This window comes from Mastomys coucha, unplaced genomic scaffold, assembly GCF_008632895.1.
Source record: "Mastomys coucha isolate ucsf_1 unplaced genomic scaffold, UCSF_Mcou_1 pScaffold22, whole genome shotgun sequence".
NCBI classification, from domain to species: domain Eukaryota; kingdom Metazoa; phylum Chordata; class Mammalia; order Rodentia; family Muridae; genus Mastomys; species Mastomys coucha.
The window spans coordinates 165,952,730-165,971,699 of record NW_022196905.1 but is presented as its reverse complement, the minus strand read 5'-3'; the positions used below and the strand labels follow the sequence as shown (position 1 = coordinate 165,971,699).

At 45.8% G+C, this 18,970-nt stretch overlaps 1 protein-coding gene across 12 annotated transcripts in view; it reads left to right on the top strand.

Annotated features, from left to right (window-relative positions):
- Window positions 1–18,970, top strand: part of Ido2 (indoleamine 2,3-dioxygenase 2) — a 95,056-nt gene that overhangs the window by 36,231 nt on the left and 39,855 nt on the right. For 11 of the 12 annotated variants that reach the window (XR_004109805.1, XR_004109806.1, XM_031339312.1 and 8 more), the window contains 5 exons: window positions 1,101–1,115; window positions 2,656–2,755; window positions 3,653–3,770; window positions 12,585–12,636; window positions 17,997–18,145. Coding sequence is in view for 10 of the 12 variants with exons in the window: in XM_031339312.1 (XP_031195172.1) it covers window positions 1,101–1,115; window positions 2,656–2,755; window positions 3,653–3,770; window positions 12,585–12,636; window positions 17,997–18,145 (434 nt within the window). In the remaining 2 variants the exon portion in view is untranslated. Of the gene's footprint in view, window positions 1–1,100; window positions 1,116–2,655; window positions 2,756–3,652; window positions 3,771–12,584; window positions 12,637–17,996; window positions 18,146–18,610; window positions 18,790–18,970 lie in introns of those variants that run through there. The other variant, XM_031339314.1, reaches the window with a different exon arrangement.

Sequence of the window (18,970 nt, the reverse complement as noted above, 5' to 3'; positions counted from 1 at the left end):
GTCCAATTTTGTCTAGCTGTTAATAAATCATATCTTGGTGGGCACCTAGCACGCGAGTTCGCAAGGACGTATCTGGGCTACCTCTGAGTTAGGGAATGCCAAGGAGACATGCAGGAGACTGGCTTCCATGAAGCTTTTGCTTCAAACTGCTGTCACACAGTGTGCGTGGCACAGTCCTTGACTTGGTGTTCCTTATACCTCAGTCTCTTGACTATCTAGAACTAATGGTACACACAACCAGGCCTGGCTTGGTCTTTGACCAATTACACAGCAATAAAAAAAAACTAGTCTGCATTGAAAGCTACCATATGTAGCTTAGAATTGGAGCAGACAAGATGATAAGTATATGTGCCTGGACCATTGTAATGGCTGTGAATCTGGGTTTATGACTTAAGGGAAAGGGGGAGAGGAAGTTTGAAGGGAGAGTGTGTCTGTGTCAGGTGACAGGGTTGAAAACAACTACAGGAAATGGATGTCCCAGCAAGTGAGGTACAGCGCCCAGAGATGCAGATGGAGGCCTGGAGCTCGCCCACCATATTTCTTCCAGGCGATATTCTTTTAAGATGTCTACCCAGAGCTTATTTGTGCTTTGAAGAAATGAAAGAAACAGAAACAAAGTAATCCCCTCAAGCAGTTCAGTATTGAGACAAAGCATCTGGGGGCGGATGACAAAGAACGGCACAAACAGTATCTTTAGAACTCCAGAACAGCCGGGAAAGCCTGGTGCCCTGGGAAGATGCTGACCTAAGGACACCCCTAACAGCTGGGTAGGATTAGAGTAACTGAAGTGGAGTCTGCACCGAGAGGCGGCAGAGTAACTGAAGTGGAGTCTGCACCGAGAGGCGGCTAAAGGCCAGCAAGCATGAGTGTGTACCTGCACAGACACATGACACTGGCTGTCAGCTCAGATCTGGTTTCTGCTGTCACCCAGTGGCTCATTGTCCATCCTAGGGGTGTGCCGATATGTACATATGCCTGGACATTGCAGATGAGTGTGGGAGCCTGGGTACCTGGGACCCCAAGAGTTATATCTGGTTATCAACTGAGTTGTTTTTCCCTTCTTTTCTCGTTGTCATCGCCAATAACTACAATGTGACCAGACCGTTGGAGATCAGGTAAGACGTCCCTCTAGAACCACCCACTGTTACCTTTAAAGGTTCATGATAAAACGAGAGGGGGGCATGGCCAGCTGTACACCCAGCACAGCATCAGCTGTCTACGAACTCATGAAAATTCGAACTGTATTAAAAAGTCAACTGTCCAAGCATTAGCTCTGATGGAGGCTAACTTCTAGGGGTGCAGGGATTAATTTTTCTTAACCACATGTTCCTGTCTTCCCATGGTAAAAAATGTAGTGTAAGAAAACAACGGACTGTGACAATGTGAAAACTGGCAGAGATTTCTTATCTGATGTAGGACATCGGCAAAAGGCCAGATACAGGCAAGTCACAGTGACAGAAGGGTCCCTTTGGAGTCCCTTCTCACCTGATGGACTGGAGCCCTTTCGAGTAAGTCTGGTCTATAGTCATAGGCTCCCTCTTCCTGGGGAGCAGAGCTAGCAGAGAAGCCACGGTTACATTCTGCTCTTACCCCCTCCTCAGCTCTGGGAAGGACGCTAGTGGAAGGCAAAGATTCCCCAGGCTAACACCTCTCTCTGCTGGACCGTGGTGATGTGTGACTCAAATCCGTTTTGCTATTCTCAGGTTTTTTTGTTGTTGTTGTTGTTAAAGATTTATTTATTTATTTTACATATATGAATACACACTGTAGCTGCACAGACAGTTGTGAGCCTTCATCTGGTTGTTGGAAATTGAATTTAGGATCTCTGCTCGCTCTGGTCGGCCCCACTCGGCCCCAGGCTAAAGATTTAAACATAAATACACGGTAGCTGTCTTCAGATGCACCAGAAGAGGGTGTCAGATCTCATTACATATGGTTGTGAGCCATCATGTGGTTGCTGGGATTTGAACTCAGGACCTTTGGAAGAGCAATCAGTGCTCTTATGCTCTGAGCTATCTCACCAGCCCTATTCTCAGGTTTAAACCTGGGCTTTGCTTATGCTTGAGATGCTGGGGACAAAGCAGATGTGTGCGGTTACTCACCTGGGTTATGCATCAGATCTGATTTGGATCTGATGGGAAGACAGGAAAACATCAGGTTGATTAGAAATGATCCCTTTTTTCTTTCTTTTTTTCTTCTCTCATACATTACATTCTAACCACAGTTTCCCTCCCTCTATTCCTCCCACCCCTCCTCCCATCTCCCCTCTCCCCTACATCCACTCCTATTTTCCTAAAAAACAAAAAAACAAAACAAAACAACAACAACAACAAAATCTTAGGCCTCCCAGAGATATCCTCCAAACATACCCTGACAAAGTTACACACAACAGCTGTGTTCTCATGGTGTCCTCAACCCTCCTGACCACTACAGTCTTTCCGGCCCCTCTTCTGTAGCGTTCCTGGGGCTCCACCTACTGTTTAGCTGTGGTAATGACAGGCTTCTGGCCCCAGCTCTGTGGCAGCATTTCATCCCGTGTTAGAACTCAGTCAGGCACAGAGGCACACACCCATAATGTTCACAGTCCTCGGGTCATCGGAACTTGGCTCTAATGGACCGGGTCTTCTTCCTTCCTTCCTTGGCCTCTTCCCCCAGTAACCTGGAAACCATCATCTCCTTTCCGGGGGGAGAGAGCCTGCGGGGCTTCATCCTGGTGACTGTCTTTGTGGAGAAGGCAGCAGTGCCCGGCATTAAGGTAACTTCCCAGCACCTTCAGTTTAGTCAAGAACTCACCCTGCCCCCTCCCTAAGGTGGTTTTTCCCACACGGACAGACAGAGGCCTCCTCCTCCTAGGGTTGACTATGAGTTCTAGCCTGTGGTGCCAGTGCCCTTTTAGCCTGGAGTGAACCAATTTCTCCGTCTACAGCCAGGTACCACGCACAGAATGCAATAGACACCCACTGTGCTAGCTGTCCCACTTCATGGCCCCCATAGGTCAAAAAGAAAACTACTTTTAAATAAAAAGACAGATAAAGGCAAATTCGTGCTTGAAGGAGCAGACAAACTTCCCCAACGGAAATGCCAGCTGAGTTAAGACTAGAGTTATGGGAAGGGTGTATATTTCTTTCAAGGTATCAACTTTGGAGATACACAGAAGAAATGGTCTCTTCCAGATAGCAGGCATCATTGAAGTCACTGAAGTGACCTAGCACTGGGAGCCTCAACATTCATCCCCACCTCTTCAGATCCCACAGGTTATATAGCAGGGGACGGTATAAGACAGTTGACAACGAGGCATGAGCATTCATAGCTGACATTTAGATTAATATAGATTTATGGCTTTATTAAGAGCCTGCTCTGTAGTGGAATGCCAGTGTTAGCAAAGATGGAGATGTGAACCTGGGGCACCTGATGTCTGATGTCATGCAAGAGCTCTGCAGTTAGCTTGGGGATGCCAGAGTAGATAAGACTGTGATATGGGAAATCCAGAAGGAATGGGAAAACACTAGCATTGAGGCCCTTGAGGTCACAATTTATGCTCCGGAGATCTTCCAGTAGTGTGGGCTGCTCCGCGGGGATCTGCATCCTGTGGGGGTTTTAATAAAAAGTTACTTGGCAGCCCCTGAACTGAGTATGCGAATCTCATTCCTAGGCCCTTGTTCAGGGAGTGGAGGCCATTCTGCAACACAGCCAGGACACCCTGCTAGAAGCCCTGCAGCAGCTGAGACTCTCCATCCAGGACATCACCAGAGCCTTGGCTCAAATGCATGGTAAGATGCTGGAGCAGTGCCTCCAGTGGCCTTGACCTGGGCATGCCCTACGTGGATGATGGTGGTCCATCTTTCCACAAGATGGCGCTAGTGTTCTACCTTTATTTAGCGTAAAGCACCCCCCCCAGTCAGAGAATTCGTTTTTTTCAGTTGGCAGAAATATTTTTGTAGAATCGTTCTTTATATTTTCATGTGATTGGGGTAGCTTCCCTTCTTCAGGGTCCAGGCATGTCGTTGGCACGCAGAGCTTTTGCCGAAGCCTGGGAGATCGGAATGGGTCGCAAGGGGAATATTAGTTGGTTGTGCTTCAGTCTCTCAGATTAGGTAGGCTTGCTGGCGGGCAGGGCTGTCCTGTGGAGGTGTCTGCAAGCCCCTCAAGAGTCATTTGTTTTTCCTGAGACACCTGAGCCTGGTCTTAGACTTTTCTGGTTAGTGCCAGCAGGAGCTGCTGCGGTAGACAGGAGCAAATGGTACACCCTTCCCTGATGGGCCAACTCTCGTTCTGGAGGTCTAAAATATCAGGCAGGCTCTTTTGTTTTCACGAACACAGAAATCTATCAATTGTGCTCCCTGAGAGTTTAAGGCAGGTTCGAGGGATGGGCGTGGCCCCTCAGTTTGAGAAACAGAGTCAAGCAGCCTTTTCCCTGAGTCTTGACTTCCTGAAAGGAACATTCCTGGCTGTAGTGTCCATGAGGCGGGCACAAGGAGAAGGTTTGTAATGTCCCCTTACACTGAGGCTCTGTGCTGTCCCCCTGAGATCACAGGATCACACATTTCCAGTATTAGTTGGTTCCCAAACATGCTCCCGGGATGGTGAGATGCATCTTGGCTTTGCCAAGACACCCTGGGATCGTTATTCGTAAGCCTCTGCAACGGAGGTGCACCATTGAACAACGGTGTAGTTGGGAAGATTTTGGTACTCCCTGGTAAGTCACACTGTGTGTTCCATAGTGGAACCATAGTGTCTAACACATTTCCCACAGTGATAGCTTTTGCCCATGTTATAAATCCAGAAAGACCCTCATAATCCAAGGACCTGGGTAGCTCCCCAATATACTCCTTCCACCCATTCGATCCTAAGACAAATTTCCCTATGCAATGGGAGTTTCAAGGTTTTAGGACTAGCTGTGTCCATACACGTTGGGAAGGAAAGGGGACATATATCCACACTTTTCAAAGATGGCAACAGCATCTTCCACACCATTGCATGAGCCCCTCAGCATAGGCAGCCCTCCTCCCATCTCAGGATGGAGGATATGCCCCAGCCTCTGAAATTCTTGCAATCAAAGTAGGGCAGTAGTGAAGACAGTTAAGTCCAGTGGTCAATGAGCTTTCATCCCCAGTGCTGAGACACCATGGGAAATGCAGTGTTCCTGGCACGGCCAAGCAGGCTGACCACAGCAAACCAGACAAGGCCACACAGCTAAGGAGCGAAGGGCCTTCCGATGATCCTTCCAGATGGTACTGTGGTACTGCAGAGTGGAACCAGGCCACCACCACCTTGCCTGTGCATGTACCTTTCCAGCAGTACAGTGTCACAGAGAGGGGAGGGGCTTGCTATACCATAACAGTGCTCATCAAAGAGAGATCGTGTTTAAAGAAATCAAATGCTGGGAGGCATAGACAGGGGGTCGTGCATGTCCTCGGGACAGTGTCTGGTCTGTAGCTGCTGCTTTTGTGTGTGGTTCAGAGAGCTTAGCTGGGTGGCTCCCAATCCCCCAAATAGATTTTACCAGATAGCCAATCACTGTTCTTCAGAGTCCAACTTCGACAAGGATCCTGGGTTTACTCTTTCCCTCAGGACATACTTCCTTCTCAGGCATGTAGGGTCCATAAAAATGCCTTTTGTGGACATCAGAGGCCCACTGTGCTGCAAGCCAAATCCCCAGGCCTTTGCCCAGCTTAACATAGTTGTACAAATAAGGTTTGTTTAATGCCTTTTGCAAGCAAAAGTTCTCCATTGAAATATGGTCACAGGACTGTCCATTAGCTCTTACATAAGAGATGATGCAGCAGGTTGGAAATACAGTCCTGCCACGAGCCGACCCAGTCGTGGTCCCTCAACCCCGGGGAGAATCAGGGTTCTGATCAGGGTTCCAGTACTCAGGTGGACAAGGAGTCGGCGAGTGACAAACAGATGCGAACACAAGAGAATGTTGAATCTGAGTGTGTTTTCTCAAAGTAGGCATCAGACTTTTATAGTCATTACAGGAGAAATAAGGAAGTTAGGTAATACACCAGTCAAGATAATTGACAGGAACCAGACAGTGGCCACAACAAAGTCAGCTCCATCAAAGTCAGCTTGATCTTAGCAGCCAGGTGTGAATGGTTTCTGTTCTAGTCTATTGTATAACCCACCACCAGCCAGCCCTAGGTAAACATCCATCTATGTTAATCTTCTGGGCTATCAGAAGTATGCACCAGGGGGTCCTGTTCTTGCTAACCTTTCCATGAATAATACATTACTCTAGCTCCTGGGAGTGACTTGGCTGTGATTCTAAGTATTTGTGGTGAAACTCCATTTGCCAGGGGGAGCCAACCAGCTTCCTTCTATTATGTAATGTAGTCTGTCATATGTGACTGTAATGCGAATTCTAAATTTGCTTTGTTGCCAGTAAACTTCAATGCCTGATTTCTTTCACTATCTCTCTAACAACACCGGAGGCAATTAGTCTGAATAAGTAACACTCTTTACGAAATTCCAAGCCAAGGGTCGGCTTCAGTATTAACTAGGATGTTAGTTGTGGTGGACTTCTACACTGGTGGAAGCCAGGAAATAATGTCCAATTTAGCTTGACTATTTACAAATCATTCCTTGGGGGCACCTCTATGCCTAATAATAGAACAATCCAGAAAGAAAGACCCTCCATCGACTATCACAAGGACAAATCTGGACCACATCCGTGTTAGGGGACACCAACAACCTCCAGGAGACCAGCTTCCTTGAAACTTTTTGCTTCAGGGACTGCGGCCAAGTTTTTTGACTTGTCACTCAGACTCCACTAGGGTGGGAATGGCACAGTCCCCTATATTTTCTTCTCAAGTTTTTATCTTTTGTACTTAAGTTTTTATTTCATCTATTATTATCATCTGCATATGCCATGAGATAGGAGATGAATTCGTTTTCCCTCCTGCAGGTAGCGTGACAAGGTCTCTCATTAGATTTTGTTAAGGCCGCGGGTTTTCTACAGTGGCCTCTGCTCTGCTTCCCTTTGGGCATGTCTATCTCTGCTCCATGTGTCCTCACAGGTATCTCCTCCCTTTTCTCTGGACCACTCCCCTCCCTTCTCTTCTCCTTCAGGGGTCCGGTTGTCTCTCAGGAGCCTTAGCAGGAGCCATGAAAAGAAAAACAAAAAAACAAACCCTCGTTGGAGACTTTGCTCAAGCTGCACCAAATATGGATTGTGATATTATATCCAATTTCCATCACAGAAGGAAAGTAGGCAGAGAGACAAGAAACAGCATACAATATTAGCCAGCATTTCCTGATGTTCCCTTCTAAACCATTTGTTTCCGTTGCTGGGTAGTCTTTATCTGCCATATGCTATCTTGATGCAGAGACCCTCTCTGCTACATCCTTTCATTGGTTATTTACTTTCCTTGTGTTCATGCAGTGTCTGTGTTTTCATGCGCAGGGTTACTTGAGTTTCTTTTAAAGAAAGGCAGATGCCTAAAGTCTGTTTTATTAATAGTTATTTTCAATTTTGTGTATAGCAAACATATCTTTTTACTTAGTTACCCCTGCACTGTTTGTTTCTAACTTACAGAATGAAGCCAGTATTTAAACAGTAACTTGGAATCTAGCACTTGGGCAAACATTCTTAGTGATTATAGCAGTAACTTGCAGGTTACCTGGGTTTCTGTGTGGGAATCCCATTGCTGAGAAGTATGCGTCCATTCATCATTAATTCTTTTTCTTCTTTTTATTAAAAATAATTTTCCTTCACATAATATATCCTTCCCCTTTTCTCCTCTCAGTTCCTGCCCACCTTCCCTCTTATCCAGATCCATCCCTTTCTGTGTTACATTAAAAAACAGACAGGCTTCTAAGGGGTAATAATAAAATAAAGTAAGATAAAACAAAAACTATCATATTGAGTTGGACAAGACAAACAGATGGAAAAGGGCCTGAGAAAAGGCACACACACACACACACACACACACACACACACACACACACACCAAGAAAAAAAAGTCAGATATAAATGCACATGCATCCACACACTCAGGAATACCACAAAACACTAAGCCAGAAATTGTAGTATATATACAAAGGACCTGTAGGGTAAAAAAAAAAAAAGTGTGTGTGTGTGTGTGTATGTGTGTGTGTGAGAAAGAGAGAAAGAGAGGGGGGTGCAGGCAGGCAGGCAGGCAGGAGAGACAGGAGAGACAGACAGAGAGGTGAGACAAAGAGAGACAGACAGAGAGGCAGAGAGACAGACCCTGTCTAGCATGCTGGCTAGTTTTATATAAACTCGACACATATAGATCACCTAAGAGGAGGCATCCTCAACTGAGAAGATGCCTCCATATGACAACTGTACTCACACCTGCAGGGCATTTTCTCAATTAGTGATTGATGGAGGAGGACCCAGCCAATTGTGTATGATGCCACCCCTGGGCTAGTGGTTCTGGGTTCTATAACAAAGCAGGCTGAGCAAGCTATGAACTAGGAGCAAGCCAGTAAGCAGCAGCCCTCAGTGGCCTCCACAGCATCTCTGCTTCCAGGCGCCTGCCCTGTTGGCGTTCCTGTCCTGACTTCCTTTTGATTAGAAAGCAAGGTGTGGAAGCATACGATAGATAAATGCTTTGTTCCCCAAGTTGCTTGGGTCAGTCTGTTTTTTTTTGTTTGTTTGTTTGTTTGTTTGTTTTTCACAGCAATAGTAACCGTAACCAAGACAACATATGAAGTAAAATAGAAATTAAAAATAAGATACAATTTTGAAAACAGAGAGGGTAGGATTCCCTGCTATGACATTGCGAGAGACTGAACCTCCAGAGCCACCATTTTGTTTGTCTTCTGCTACAATCTTCTCCTGGACATGCAGCCTGCCCTAAAAGGTGGGGACCAAGAGGGGAAGCAGAGATCGGAATGCAAAATGAATGAATGAATTAATTAATTAATTAATGGGGAAAAGAGTATTTTGCTTCCCCAGTGAAACTCCCTCGGAGAAGACTAAATTTTCATTTCCAAGATGCTTCCACTTGGAAACAGCATCTGGGTGAGGGATGGGTGCATGTGACCTCTTCTCCTCTCAACTGTGACCCCGTGTGGGTGCAGACCCGTGCAGACCCTGTACATGCTGGGACTTCATTGACCTTGTTGATTGAGAAGACTTTGTTTTCTTGGTGTCTTTCACACTTCCTGACTCTTAATTTCTGTTTTCTCTTCCACATGGTTCCCTGAGCACTGAGGGGAGGGATTTGACAGAAACATCAACGTCCATTAAGAACTGAGTGTCCCAAGGTCTCTCACTCTCTGCACAGATGTCTGGCTGTGGGTCTCTGTATTTGCTTCCCACCTGCTGCAGGAGAAGGCATCTCTGATGAACGGCTGAGCAAGGCACTGATCTAGGAGACTAGCAGAACATCATTAAGAGTCATTTTTATTGCTATTTGTTTTTAAAAACCAGTATTATTTAGTTTCCCCCCTAGGTCCCTGCACTATCTAGCCTCAGCTTCTTGGTCACCCAGACAGTTTCGGTCATGAATTCCATTTTGTGGAGGGGGCCTTAAGTCAAATCAGATATTGCTTAGATACGCCCACAAACTTTGTACAATTGAACTAGCATATCTTGCAGACAGGATACCATTGTAGATCAAAGGGTTTGTAGCTGTTTTTTTTTTGTTTTTTTTAATATTTTACAGAGTGCCTCCCTGTACCAGAGAAGCTGCCATGGAGGACAGAGGTTCTGTGTTGTCACCAGCTGGACTTCCCCACATTCACTGACTTGTGTAACAGTTGCTTTCAGCAACGGGGACTTGTCAGTGTGTGAAGGGAAGCACACAGTCTGGGCAACAGCCTGGGTTGTTTGTGGGGGGAGGTATGTTCCCATGGGACACCTTTGATCAACAACTCAATTAGATGTAACCCAATCACAGTACTAGAAGTTTTATTTGGTGATAAGAGATGTCCAAGCGAGGCCCTGTCTCCCCCGTTATTTGGCAATGTCGGTTAGGTTGCCTTCATATATGTATATATTTTAGGAAGCTTCTACTGTGCTAGGTTTTCACACTTCCCCTCAAATGGCCCTTAGTTTTAGCTGTCTCTCCCTGTATTCCTTCTCTCCCTCATCCAGCTCTTCTGTCCCCTCCCCACTCTATTCTTTCGTTCTAGTCCCATTTCCTGTCCATCCATAACTGTCTATTCTGTTTCCCTTTCCTAGAGAGCTCTATCTCCATGCCCCTACCCCAGTCCCTTACTCAATACCTAATCTCTGTGGTTCTGCTGACTGTAACTCGGTTACCATTGACTTACTAGCTAATGTGCACACTTAAGTGAATATATACCCTATTTACCGTTCTGAGTCTGGGTTATGTCACTCAGGATGATTTTTTTTTCTAGTTCCATCCATTTGCCTGTGAATTTCATTCTTTTTTAAATGGCTGAGTAATGTTCCATTACATAGATGCACCACATTTTCTTTATCTGTTCATCTGTGAGGGGCATCTGGGTTGTTTTCAATTTCTGGATACTATGAATGAAGCAGCAATAAACGTGGTTGAGCAAGTGTCCTTGTGGTAGGATGGAGTGAATCCTTTGGGTAGATGCCCAAGAGTGGTACAGTTGGATCTTGAGGTAGATCAATATATGATTTATGTTGTGACAATGTTTCTTGTATGAACCCTGGTCCACTTGTGCTTGATGCATAGACACTAAGAATCACAATGTCCTCTTGGTGGACTCTTCCTTTGATAAGTGTAGTGACCTCCCATATCTCTTCTGGTTTCATCAGACATTAAAATGGCCACACCAACTTGCTTCTTAGGTCCATTTGGTTAGAATATCTTTTTCTGTCCTTTTGCCCTTAGGTGATGTCTGTCCTTGATGTTCTGTTTCTTGGATGTAGCAGAAGGATGGATCCTGGTTTTGCTTCCATTCTGTTACTTTCTGTCTATTTACTGGGGGACTGAGACTAGCTGAGAGTAATCGAGGAACAGCATTTGGTTCCTGTTATTTTGTTGTGGTGGTGGCCGAGGTGGCAGTGGTGGTGCATGTGTCTGTGTATGCATATGCATGCGTTATGAATATGCTTGTGTGCATGCACATGTGCTTGTGTGTGTCTTCCTTCTTTTGACTTGATGATCTGGGATTATTTATTCCTTGTGGTTTTTTTTGGTGTGGTTAGTCTCTTTAGACTGAAATTTTCTTTCTAGTGCCTTCTGTAAAGCTGGATTTGTAGATAGATATTGCTTAAGTTTGGTTTTATCACAGAATGTCTTATTTTTTCCATCTATTGAACATTAATTCTTACAACTTTTATTTCTTTCTCCTGGTGTAGAAGCTCCAATATAGTACCAAATGGAAGTATTGATTCTTCTTTTATGAATCAGTTTTGAAATATCTATGTAATGTATTTTATATTTTTATGTAAATTCTATTCTATCTATCAAAATGATCACTCTGCTTTACCTTTAACTCATTATGTTGTATAAAATAGTAATTCAGTACACATCCCACTTCTTATGCAAAGGGCTGGATATAGTACTTAACAATTTGGAGGAGAACAGAACACCAAAGTCTGGGAGAGGTCCCAGAAAACAATCTAGTCACACTGATGAAGAGAGGGGGTAACCATACTAGGGAGTCACAGCTGAGAAGAAAAGGTGTGATCACACTGGGGAGTCACACCCTAGACAAGAGGGTGCAATCACACTTAGGAATCACACTTGAGGAGGGGTGAGACCACACTGAGGAGCCACATCCTAGAAGAGAAGGTGAGTCCACACTTAGGAGTCACACTTGAGGAGGGGTGTGACCACACTGAGGAGTGTCTGAAAGCATTAAGACTGTAGAAGCTCAGGTTATTGGAGCTTCAGAGAAAATGGACAGGGAGAAAAGACAAGAACTGGATTCTGTGTGCAAAGAGAGAGAAGGAAGCAGATGTGAAGGGCGTGCTGTTAGCTTGATTCTATCTAAAGATGTTTCTCTTAGAAACAAAGTGATATAAGATTTAATCTGGATGAGATAAATGTGATCTAATTTCCTAGAATGCAGAGGACCTTAGTAATGTAGCAAGATCAGCCTTGCAAAGCAGATCAAAGACATTTAGAATTAATATAGCTATCTATGGTGGCATACTCCCCTAGGTGGGAGTCCTGTATGGAATCCCACCCTCCCCAAGGATGACTGGTCCATGCAGCTTAGGGCTAACAGCTCTGTTGACCTGTGGTGACCCCCTGGCAAGTCCTGTGGGATAGAGGAACTTCTGGGTGTCAGTCACTTGCTCTGCCTCTCCTATGAAAACAGTGGTGTGGTCTCTGTCTTCCTTATCTTGGCTTTCCATATTCTCTAGCACATCCTGTATATTTGAAATATTTCTTAAAGGATGCTCTTAGTCTCTTACTGGTGGTGGTGAAGTGCAAAAACCTGATGTACAGCGAACAGAGGCGGCCAGCATACGGAATGGATTAACAGCCCTATGAGGTCCCATGCCCTCTTCAAGAGAACATTCCATTTGTATTTGGTGCTCCCCTTCTGGGCTCGGCATAGATCAGATAGGGCTGGGGAGCCCCGGGAGAGCAGCAGGGTCCAGGCACATGTGGCCAGTCTCGTTTTGCCTGTGGTAAAGTTCACATTTGATTGCTTTCCAGATTATGTAGACCCAGACGTGTTTTACTCGGTCATCCGGATCTTCCTCTCTGGGTAAGTACTGCTTAGCGGGTTTCCTGCCTGAGACCTCTGTTCAGTTCCCCAGACTTGTGTGAGGATAGACAGACAGAAGCTTCCTAAAGCAAAAAGTATAGCAAGTGACCCAAGCTGGCAAAGCCACCACCTGGGTCCACTCTAGGAGGCCAGAACCCAAGAGCCATTAGGAAGAAATGGTTACAAGGCTGGGACCATGGATCCTCTGAAGAAATCAACTTGATGACGAGGAACAAAAAAGGATGGGAGAGAGAGTGGGCAGGGGAAAGAATGTGGAGAGGAGATGGAAGGGAGGGTAGAGGAGAGGAAGCCTGGAAAGTAATAGCCATGGTTTACCTCTTTGCCCTTTGACGTTTGAGGACATAACATTCAGGGACCCATCAGGAGGCAAGAGTCCAGGCCTTCACCTGACTGAACCATCCACGCCTTGATCTTAGACTTCCTCTCCTTTGGAGTTGTGAGAAATACAGTCCGATTGTTTCGATTCAGCTTGAAGCACTTTGCTATGGTGATAGTGGGAACAGTTACTCACTGATCCTGGGTACCCTTGGTTTGTCTCACAGCTATACACTTCTCTGTCTTCACCCAGTTATTCCTACCTTGACGTATTAACCAGGCTGTCATCCAATTCACCAATTAACAAACCGATTCACCTTTGGGTGTTTGTGTCCTGTTGACTTGGTGATGCCATCAGAAAAAGCATCCAAGCTGTGCCTGGACACAGCAAGAGATGGACCAAATGCTGAATCTATTATTACTCCTGCCATGCCCCACTGGGAGAAAAACTGTGTGTGTGTGTGTGTGTGTGTGTGTGTGTGTGTGTGTGTGTGTGTGTGTAGAACTGAGATTTTTTTGTCTCCTTGCAAGTATCAGACTGGAGTTTTCCTGGCCTGCTAGGGTCCTCCTATGTTGCCTCTCCCTGCCATGCCTCCAATTTGACTCCTGACACAGCAATGGCACTTGGCATTTTTCTAGAATCACACATTTTCCTGACTTCTCTCTTGACCACCGCCAGGGGAAATTTCTCTTAAAGGGGCTCCTGTGGCTGCATTCAATCTAGTGGGATGAGTCAAGGAAATTCCCACATTAAAGCTAAACTGATCAGTGACCTTAATCCCATCTGAAAAGTCCTTTTGCCCTGTCCTATAATAAATATATCATGGTGACCGGAACAGCTCATAGTATTAGGAGTCCTAGGAACTCAGTTGGGAATCTTGGGGAACTATTTTTAGAATCCTACCCACCAGCATCTTTCAAAGGAATCAGTCTACTTCCTCTTGTCAGAGACTTGATAAGAACCAGAAGGGAACTTTGTTTGCATCGACATAAGTTCCGGGCAATGACACTTTTTTATCTGGCATCTGGCAAGAAGGCCATCTCTCCACTTCAAACGCTGAGGCTGGCTGAGACTGTGTATTGTGCCGCTAAGTGGCTGTACAAGATCCTAAATGTAGCTATAGTTTCAACAAACATCTGGATTACTGGGAATTTCCAGTAGACTTGTCTTTAAATGTCAGCTCCACCACTCTGCATCTATCTTGCATTTCTCATTTGCTTCTTTAAAACACACTATTATTTAGGAGTGGATGTCATGAGGAAATGAGATGCATTCCTTCCAGTTCCCAGCCTGTCACAGGTCTCAGAGAGGCCCGGAGCGGGCCCAGGTCCCTTATTTTGTTGTTTGCTTTAACTTCCTCTTTCCTTGGGATAGCTAGAAACACAACAGGAGCAGGTCTAAAATTTACCTTATTGTAAAGATCGGAAATGAAAAACGGCCCCATTCCTTTACAAGCGGCAGCTCGGCCGGTGAGAGATGCTCACCTATTTGGGGAAAGAGGCACTTGTGTCTCCCATTGCTGCTGGGCACAGAGTGTGAAAACAGGCCTGAGTTCATCGTCTGACCTCTGTGCCAGTGTTTCCTGCATCACCATCAGCATAGTGACGCCCACAAAGGCATTCCAGCAAGCGCTGAAAGGACAAGGCCTGATGGAGTTCATATCTGATAGATCTCTTAAGCTAGCTGGGCCCTTTCGAGCACTGGCTGTGTCATACTGACTGAAAAGCTCTTTTCTCATTCATTCATCCATCCATTCATTTTCATTCATTCATTCATTCATTCATTCATTCAAATAAATCCATAGTGAGGGCCTACCACATGCTAGACACCATTCTATGGTCTGGAAACAGCAGTAAAGAAAAGCAGTCATGTGGCCCTTGTGGAGCCTGAGATTTCAGGATGCGGAGAAGGTATTGATGAAGCAAACCTCCTACAGTATGTGTTATAACAAGAGGCTGAATGAAGCAATGCCAGTAGGATGCAGGCTACTAGGGAGGGAGGACTGGGTGTGGTGGCTCAGGTATCTTGCTTATTGATATCTAGAAATACCACATCCCTATACGTGAATACACATCCATATATGTGAACGGGTATCATGGGCAATGGAGTGGGTTCGGAAGAGGGTTCCTGTTCGAAGCAGAGGGAACAATTGCTATGACCTGGATAAGGGAGCAGACATGAAGACGACTCCGGTGTGCGGAGAAGGAGGATGCCTGTCACTGTGGAGGACTTTCAGTTTGGACAGTGCTGGCTTCCTTTCTGAGTGGCACAGTCCTGTTTGGGGCTTCAGGTTGTCAGTACACCTGATGACTAGGGTAGGGTGGTAGAGAACAAGAATACAAAGAAAGCGTCAGAGGTGGACCCAAAGAGAAGATGCCGGGATGGAGATGCAGGTCAACTATCTTGAAGGTGAGCGGGGAGTTGGAGTATATTCATCCTGTGGGTCCTAATGCCGATCACGGAGAAACAGGAGCATGCCCTTGGCTGCTCTTGACACAGATTGCAGCCATGTGCTGGCGTGGACTGGGTCCATTATCCACATGGTTGTCATGTCTGCAACATTGCTTGATCATAAAATATCATTCTACGGTTTCACTAGCCCCGAACTCCTGATATTCTTTGGGCTTTTCACAGGCCTCTCTGCATCCCATTCACATTCCTTCTCAAACAGGTGCAGGAAGCAGGTTCCCCTGCAGACCAGGGGAACTGAGGGTCAGAGAGGCTGTGTAATGTGGCTGAGAGCGGTGGCAGGCATTCTTAGCCTCCAGGGTTGCTAGAACAATAAATAGCTGGTGCTTACTGAATGTCTAATATGTTCCAGGCACCTGGAAAATAGTATTTGAATCGGTTCTTGCAGTGACCCACAAGATAAGTATGAAGGTCAATGCCAAACATAGCTCTTATCTGAAAGGAATGAGAGTTAGTTTATTCTTTGGCCAAAGATTAGTGCCCAGAAACTTAGATTCCAGTTGTCTCAAATTAACATGCTCCAGTGTAGAAATGAAGGAGTTTTCATAGCTCCAGGGCAAAGCAAGTCACCAATCAGGAGATTTTTCGAGAACACTGATGGGGGCCCCAGTTACAGCAAACAAGGAGAACTCTGTACATAGTTGCATGTGGATGAGCTAACGACCAATGCACAGCAAGGTCAAGCTTAAATTCTGTATCTGCCCAGAATAGAGACCTTGTCCATAGCCTGCGTGACCCTCCCTTCTTCCTATGGATCCTTTTCTCCCTCTTTCTTATGCTGTACCGCTTTTCTGATGGTAACCCAGTTGGTTACCATTAAAATACACAGAATGCTTGACTTCAAACAGCCACCAAATCTGGCAACCTGGCCCCTTGGTGCATTTGCAACCTCTGAGCAGAGTGTAGGGAAAGGTCTAGGATGCAGGCAGGGGAGTTAGCCTGAGCACAAGCCTTGGACTGACAGGGAGCAGAAGCAGCCCTGTAAACCTGCTACATACCCTGTCTCCCAGGGGCTGGTTTGTTTGCTCGACGGCAGAAGAGGTCAGTGTGCTTCTTGGTGAAGGTAGACATCTACCGGATAAAGGAAAGTGGAACTGCAACTTAGGGATGCAAGTGTGTGTGTGTTTGTGCATGCGTGCTCATGCATGCGCGAGTGTGCATGCGTGTGTGTGTGTTTGTGTGTGTATGTGGGTGTGTATATGTGTGTGTGTGTATGTGTGTATATATATGCATGTGTGTGTTTTTGTGTGTGTGTATGCACGTGTGTGTATGTATTTGTGTGTGTATGTGTGTGTATATATGCGTATGTGCGTGCATGTGTGTGTATGTATGTGTGTGTATATATATGCATGCGTGTGAATGTGTGTGTCTGTATGTGTGTGCGTGTATGCATGTGTATGTGTGTGTGTGTTTATGTGTGTATGTATGTGTGTGTATGTGTGTCTATTTGTGTGTGTGTGTGGTCCTGGAATGCTGGGGTCTGGGAACTTAGCTCAAGCCTTTGCTTCTTTAGGAAAGAAGGTAAAAATTGCCTGGCTCTATCTACTGCCGAGTGGTCAGGGTGAGAGAGTGAGCATGTGTGAGGTGTGAGCACTGCAGGTGTCTACGTGGCTTGCTGTGCTCCACTGGGCTTCAGCTAACAAGTCAAGACCAGGACAAATCATGGGGGGTAAACAGAAGAGAGAGAGCAGAAAACGAGGGACACGGGAAGGATAGAAGGGAAGGAGAGGCACTGGAAGCTCGCGTGAGCAGGAGCCCCAGGCTTTCGTTGCCCAGCAGCCAGTCGGCTCTGGTGCCCACAATGTTGGTTACACCGCCTCCCTCCTTCATTGTGCTTGTCATCACTGCTGTGACAAAGCACTTGATAACGTTCTCATGGAGCATTAAAAGCCAAGCCAAGTTTAACGCTGTGAACATTTCCAAGTGTTCCGGGGGATAACAGTTAAGTGTCTGTGTGTGCTTGTGTGTTCTGTTCTGGTGGGGTTACAAGTGTTGGGCTATGTTAGTGATGAGTAGAGGATTGTGTGTAATTGGGAATCTGTTCTGGTGGGGTTACAGTGTTGGGCTATGTTAGTGATGAGCAGAGGGGGTGGGGCAGAGGGGTGGGGCCTTGTTCAGAGCCTTTAGCTTGTCCTGTTGATGGTGGTGATGTAATAGGTGTGCACCTGCAACAGAGCTGTTTAAATCATTGTAAGACCAATGAGTAAAGTTCCTACCCTTGCTTCTCTGGAAGAATTCTTTAAGTGGAGTGGAAAAAGGCTTGCTCTACCATGGCATGGTGCAAAGATGAAGCCAATCTAACACTTCCTTGGGTAGTCGAGCAAGGTCTTTACTTCTTCTTCTTCTTCTTCTTCTTCTTCTTCTTCTTCTTCTTCTTCTTCTTCTTCTTCTTCTTCCTCTCCCTCCTCCTCCTCCTCCTTCTTCTTCCTCTCCTCTTCCCCTTCTCCTTCTACTTCCTCTTCTTCGTTCTCTCCTCCTCCTCCTCATTATTATTATTATTATTATTATTATTATTATTATTATTATTATTATTATTATTATTGCTCATGTCTAGGTGGAAGGACAACCCAGCCATGCCTGAGGGGCTGGTCTATGAGGGTGTTGCCACAGAGCCTCTGAAGTACTCTGGAGGAAGTGCAGCCCAGAGCTCCGTGCTTCATGCCTTCGATGAGTTCCTGGGCATTGAGCACTGCAAGGAAAGTGGTAAGCGGCAGTCCAATCTCACCTATGCTTTGACGGGACAATTAGGCGGAACAGGGAGACATCTTTAGCAACTGAGAAAAACAGGTATAATTGAAAATGTCCTGAGGTTTATCCTTGCTCAGCCAGCAGGCAGCTGTGCACATGTGCCCTCTCTTCCATTGAGTTAGTCAGTACCGGGGCATCGGATCTCATCAGGGTCCTCAAACATTGCTGTGACCTTTGTTGCTCACTGCCGTGTGGCTTAGGTCTTTTATCCGTAGTTCCCCTTTCTACAATGAGATGAGAATGTCAAATTGAAAGGCTAGGACCTTGTGTGGCCCAGTCTGGAGCAGCAGTAGTCCTGAACTTCTCTGCTAAAGTCTTTCCCATGAAATGGGCCAGCCTCCCACCGAATCCCTGCGGACCAGGAGAGGGGGCTCATCACTTTGAAACCTTTAAAATAGTTGTTATTGATTTTCCTGGCAGCATAGAGCTATGCCCTTAATGACTACAAAAAGGTATTTATTGCTACCAAACTTTAACTTGGATCAGAACCGAAAGGAATGAAAGCTCTTTGCCCTGAGCCTGTCCTCTGGAACAGTCAGGATTGTTTCTGGGTTTCAGCGTTTGATTTCAGTCACTGACTCTTACCAACCAACCAAACAGCCGAGCAACAACCACAGAGCCCAGCCTAAACAACGTCAGTTAAAGGTGTAATAATTTTCAAGAAAACAATGAGTTTTCAGTGTTTTGGCTTCTCCAGGTTTTTACTAAAAAAACCTGCTTACCAATGTCATCTCTATATTGACGGTAACTTCCGTTTCCTGGCTTCCCTCCCTTATCCCC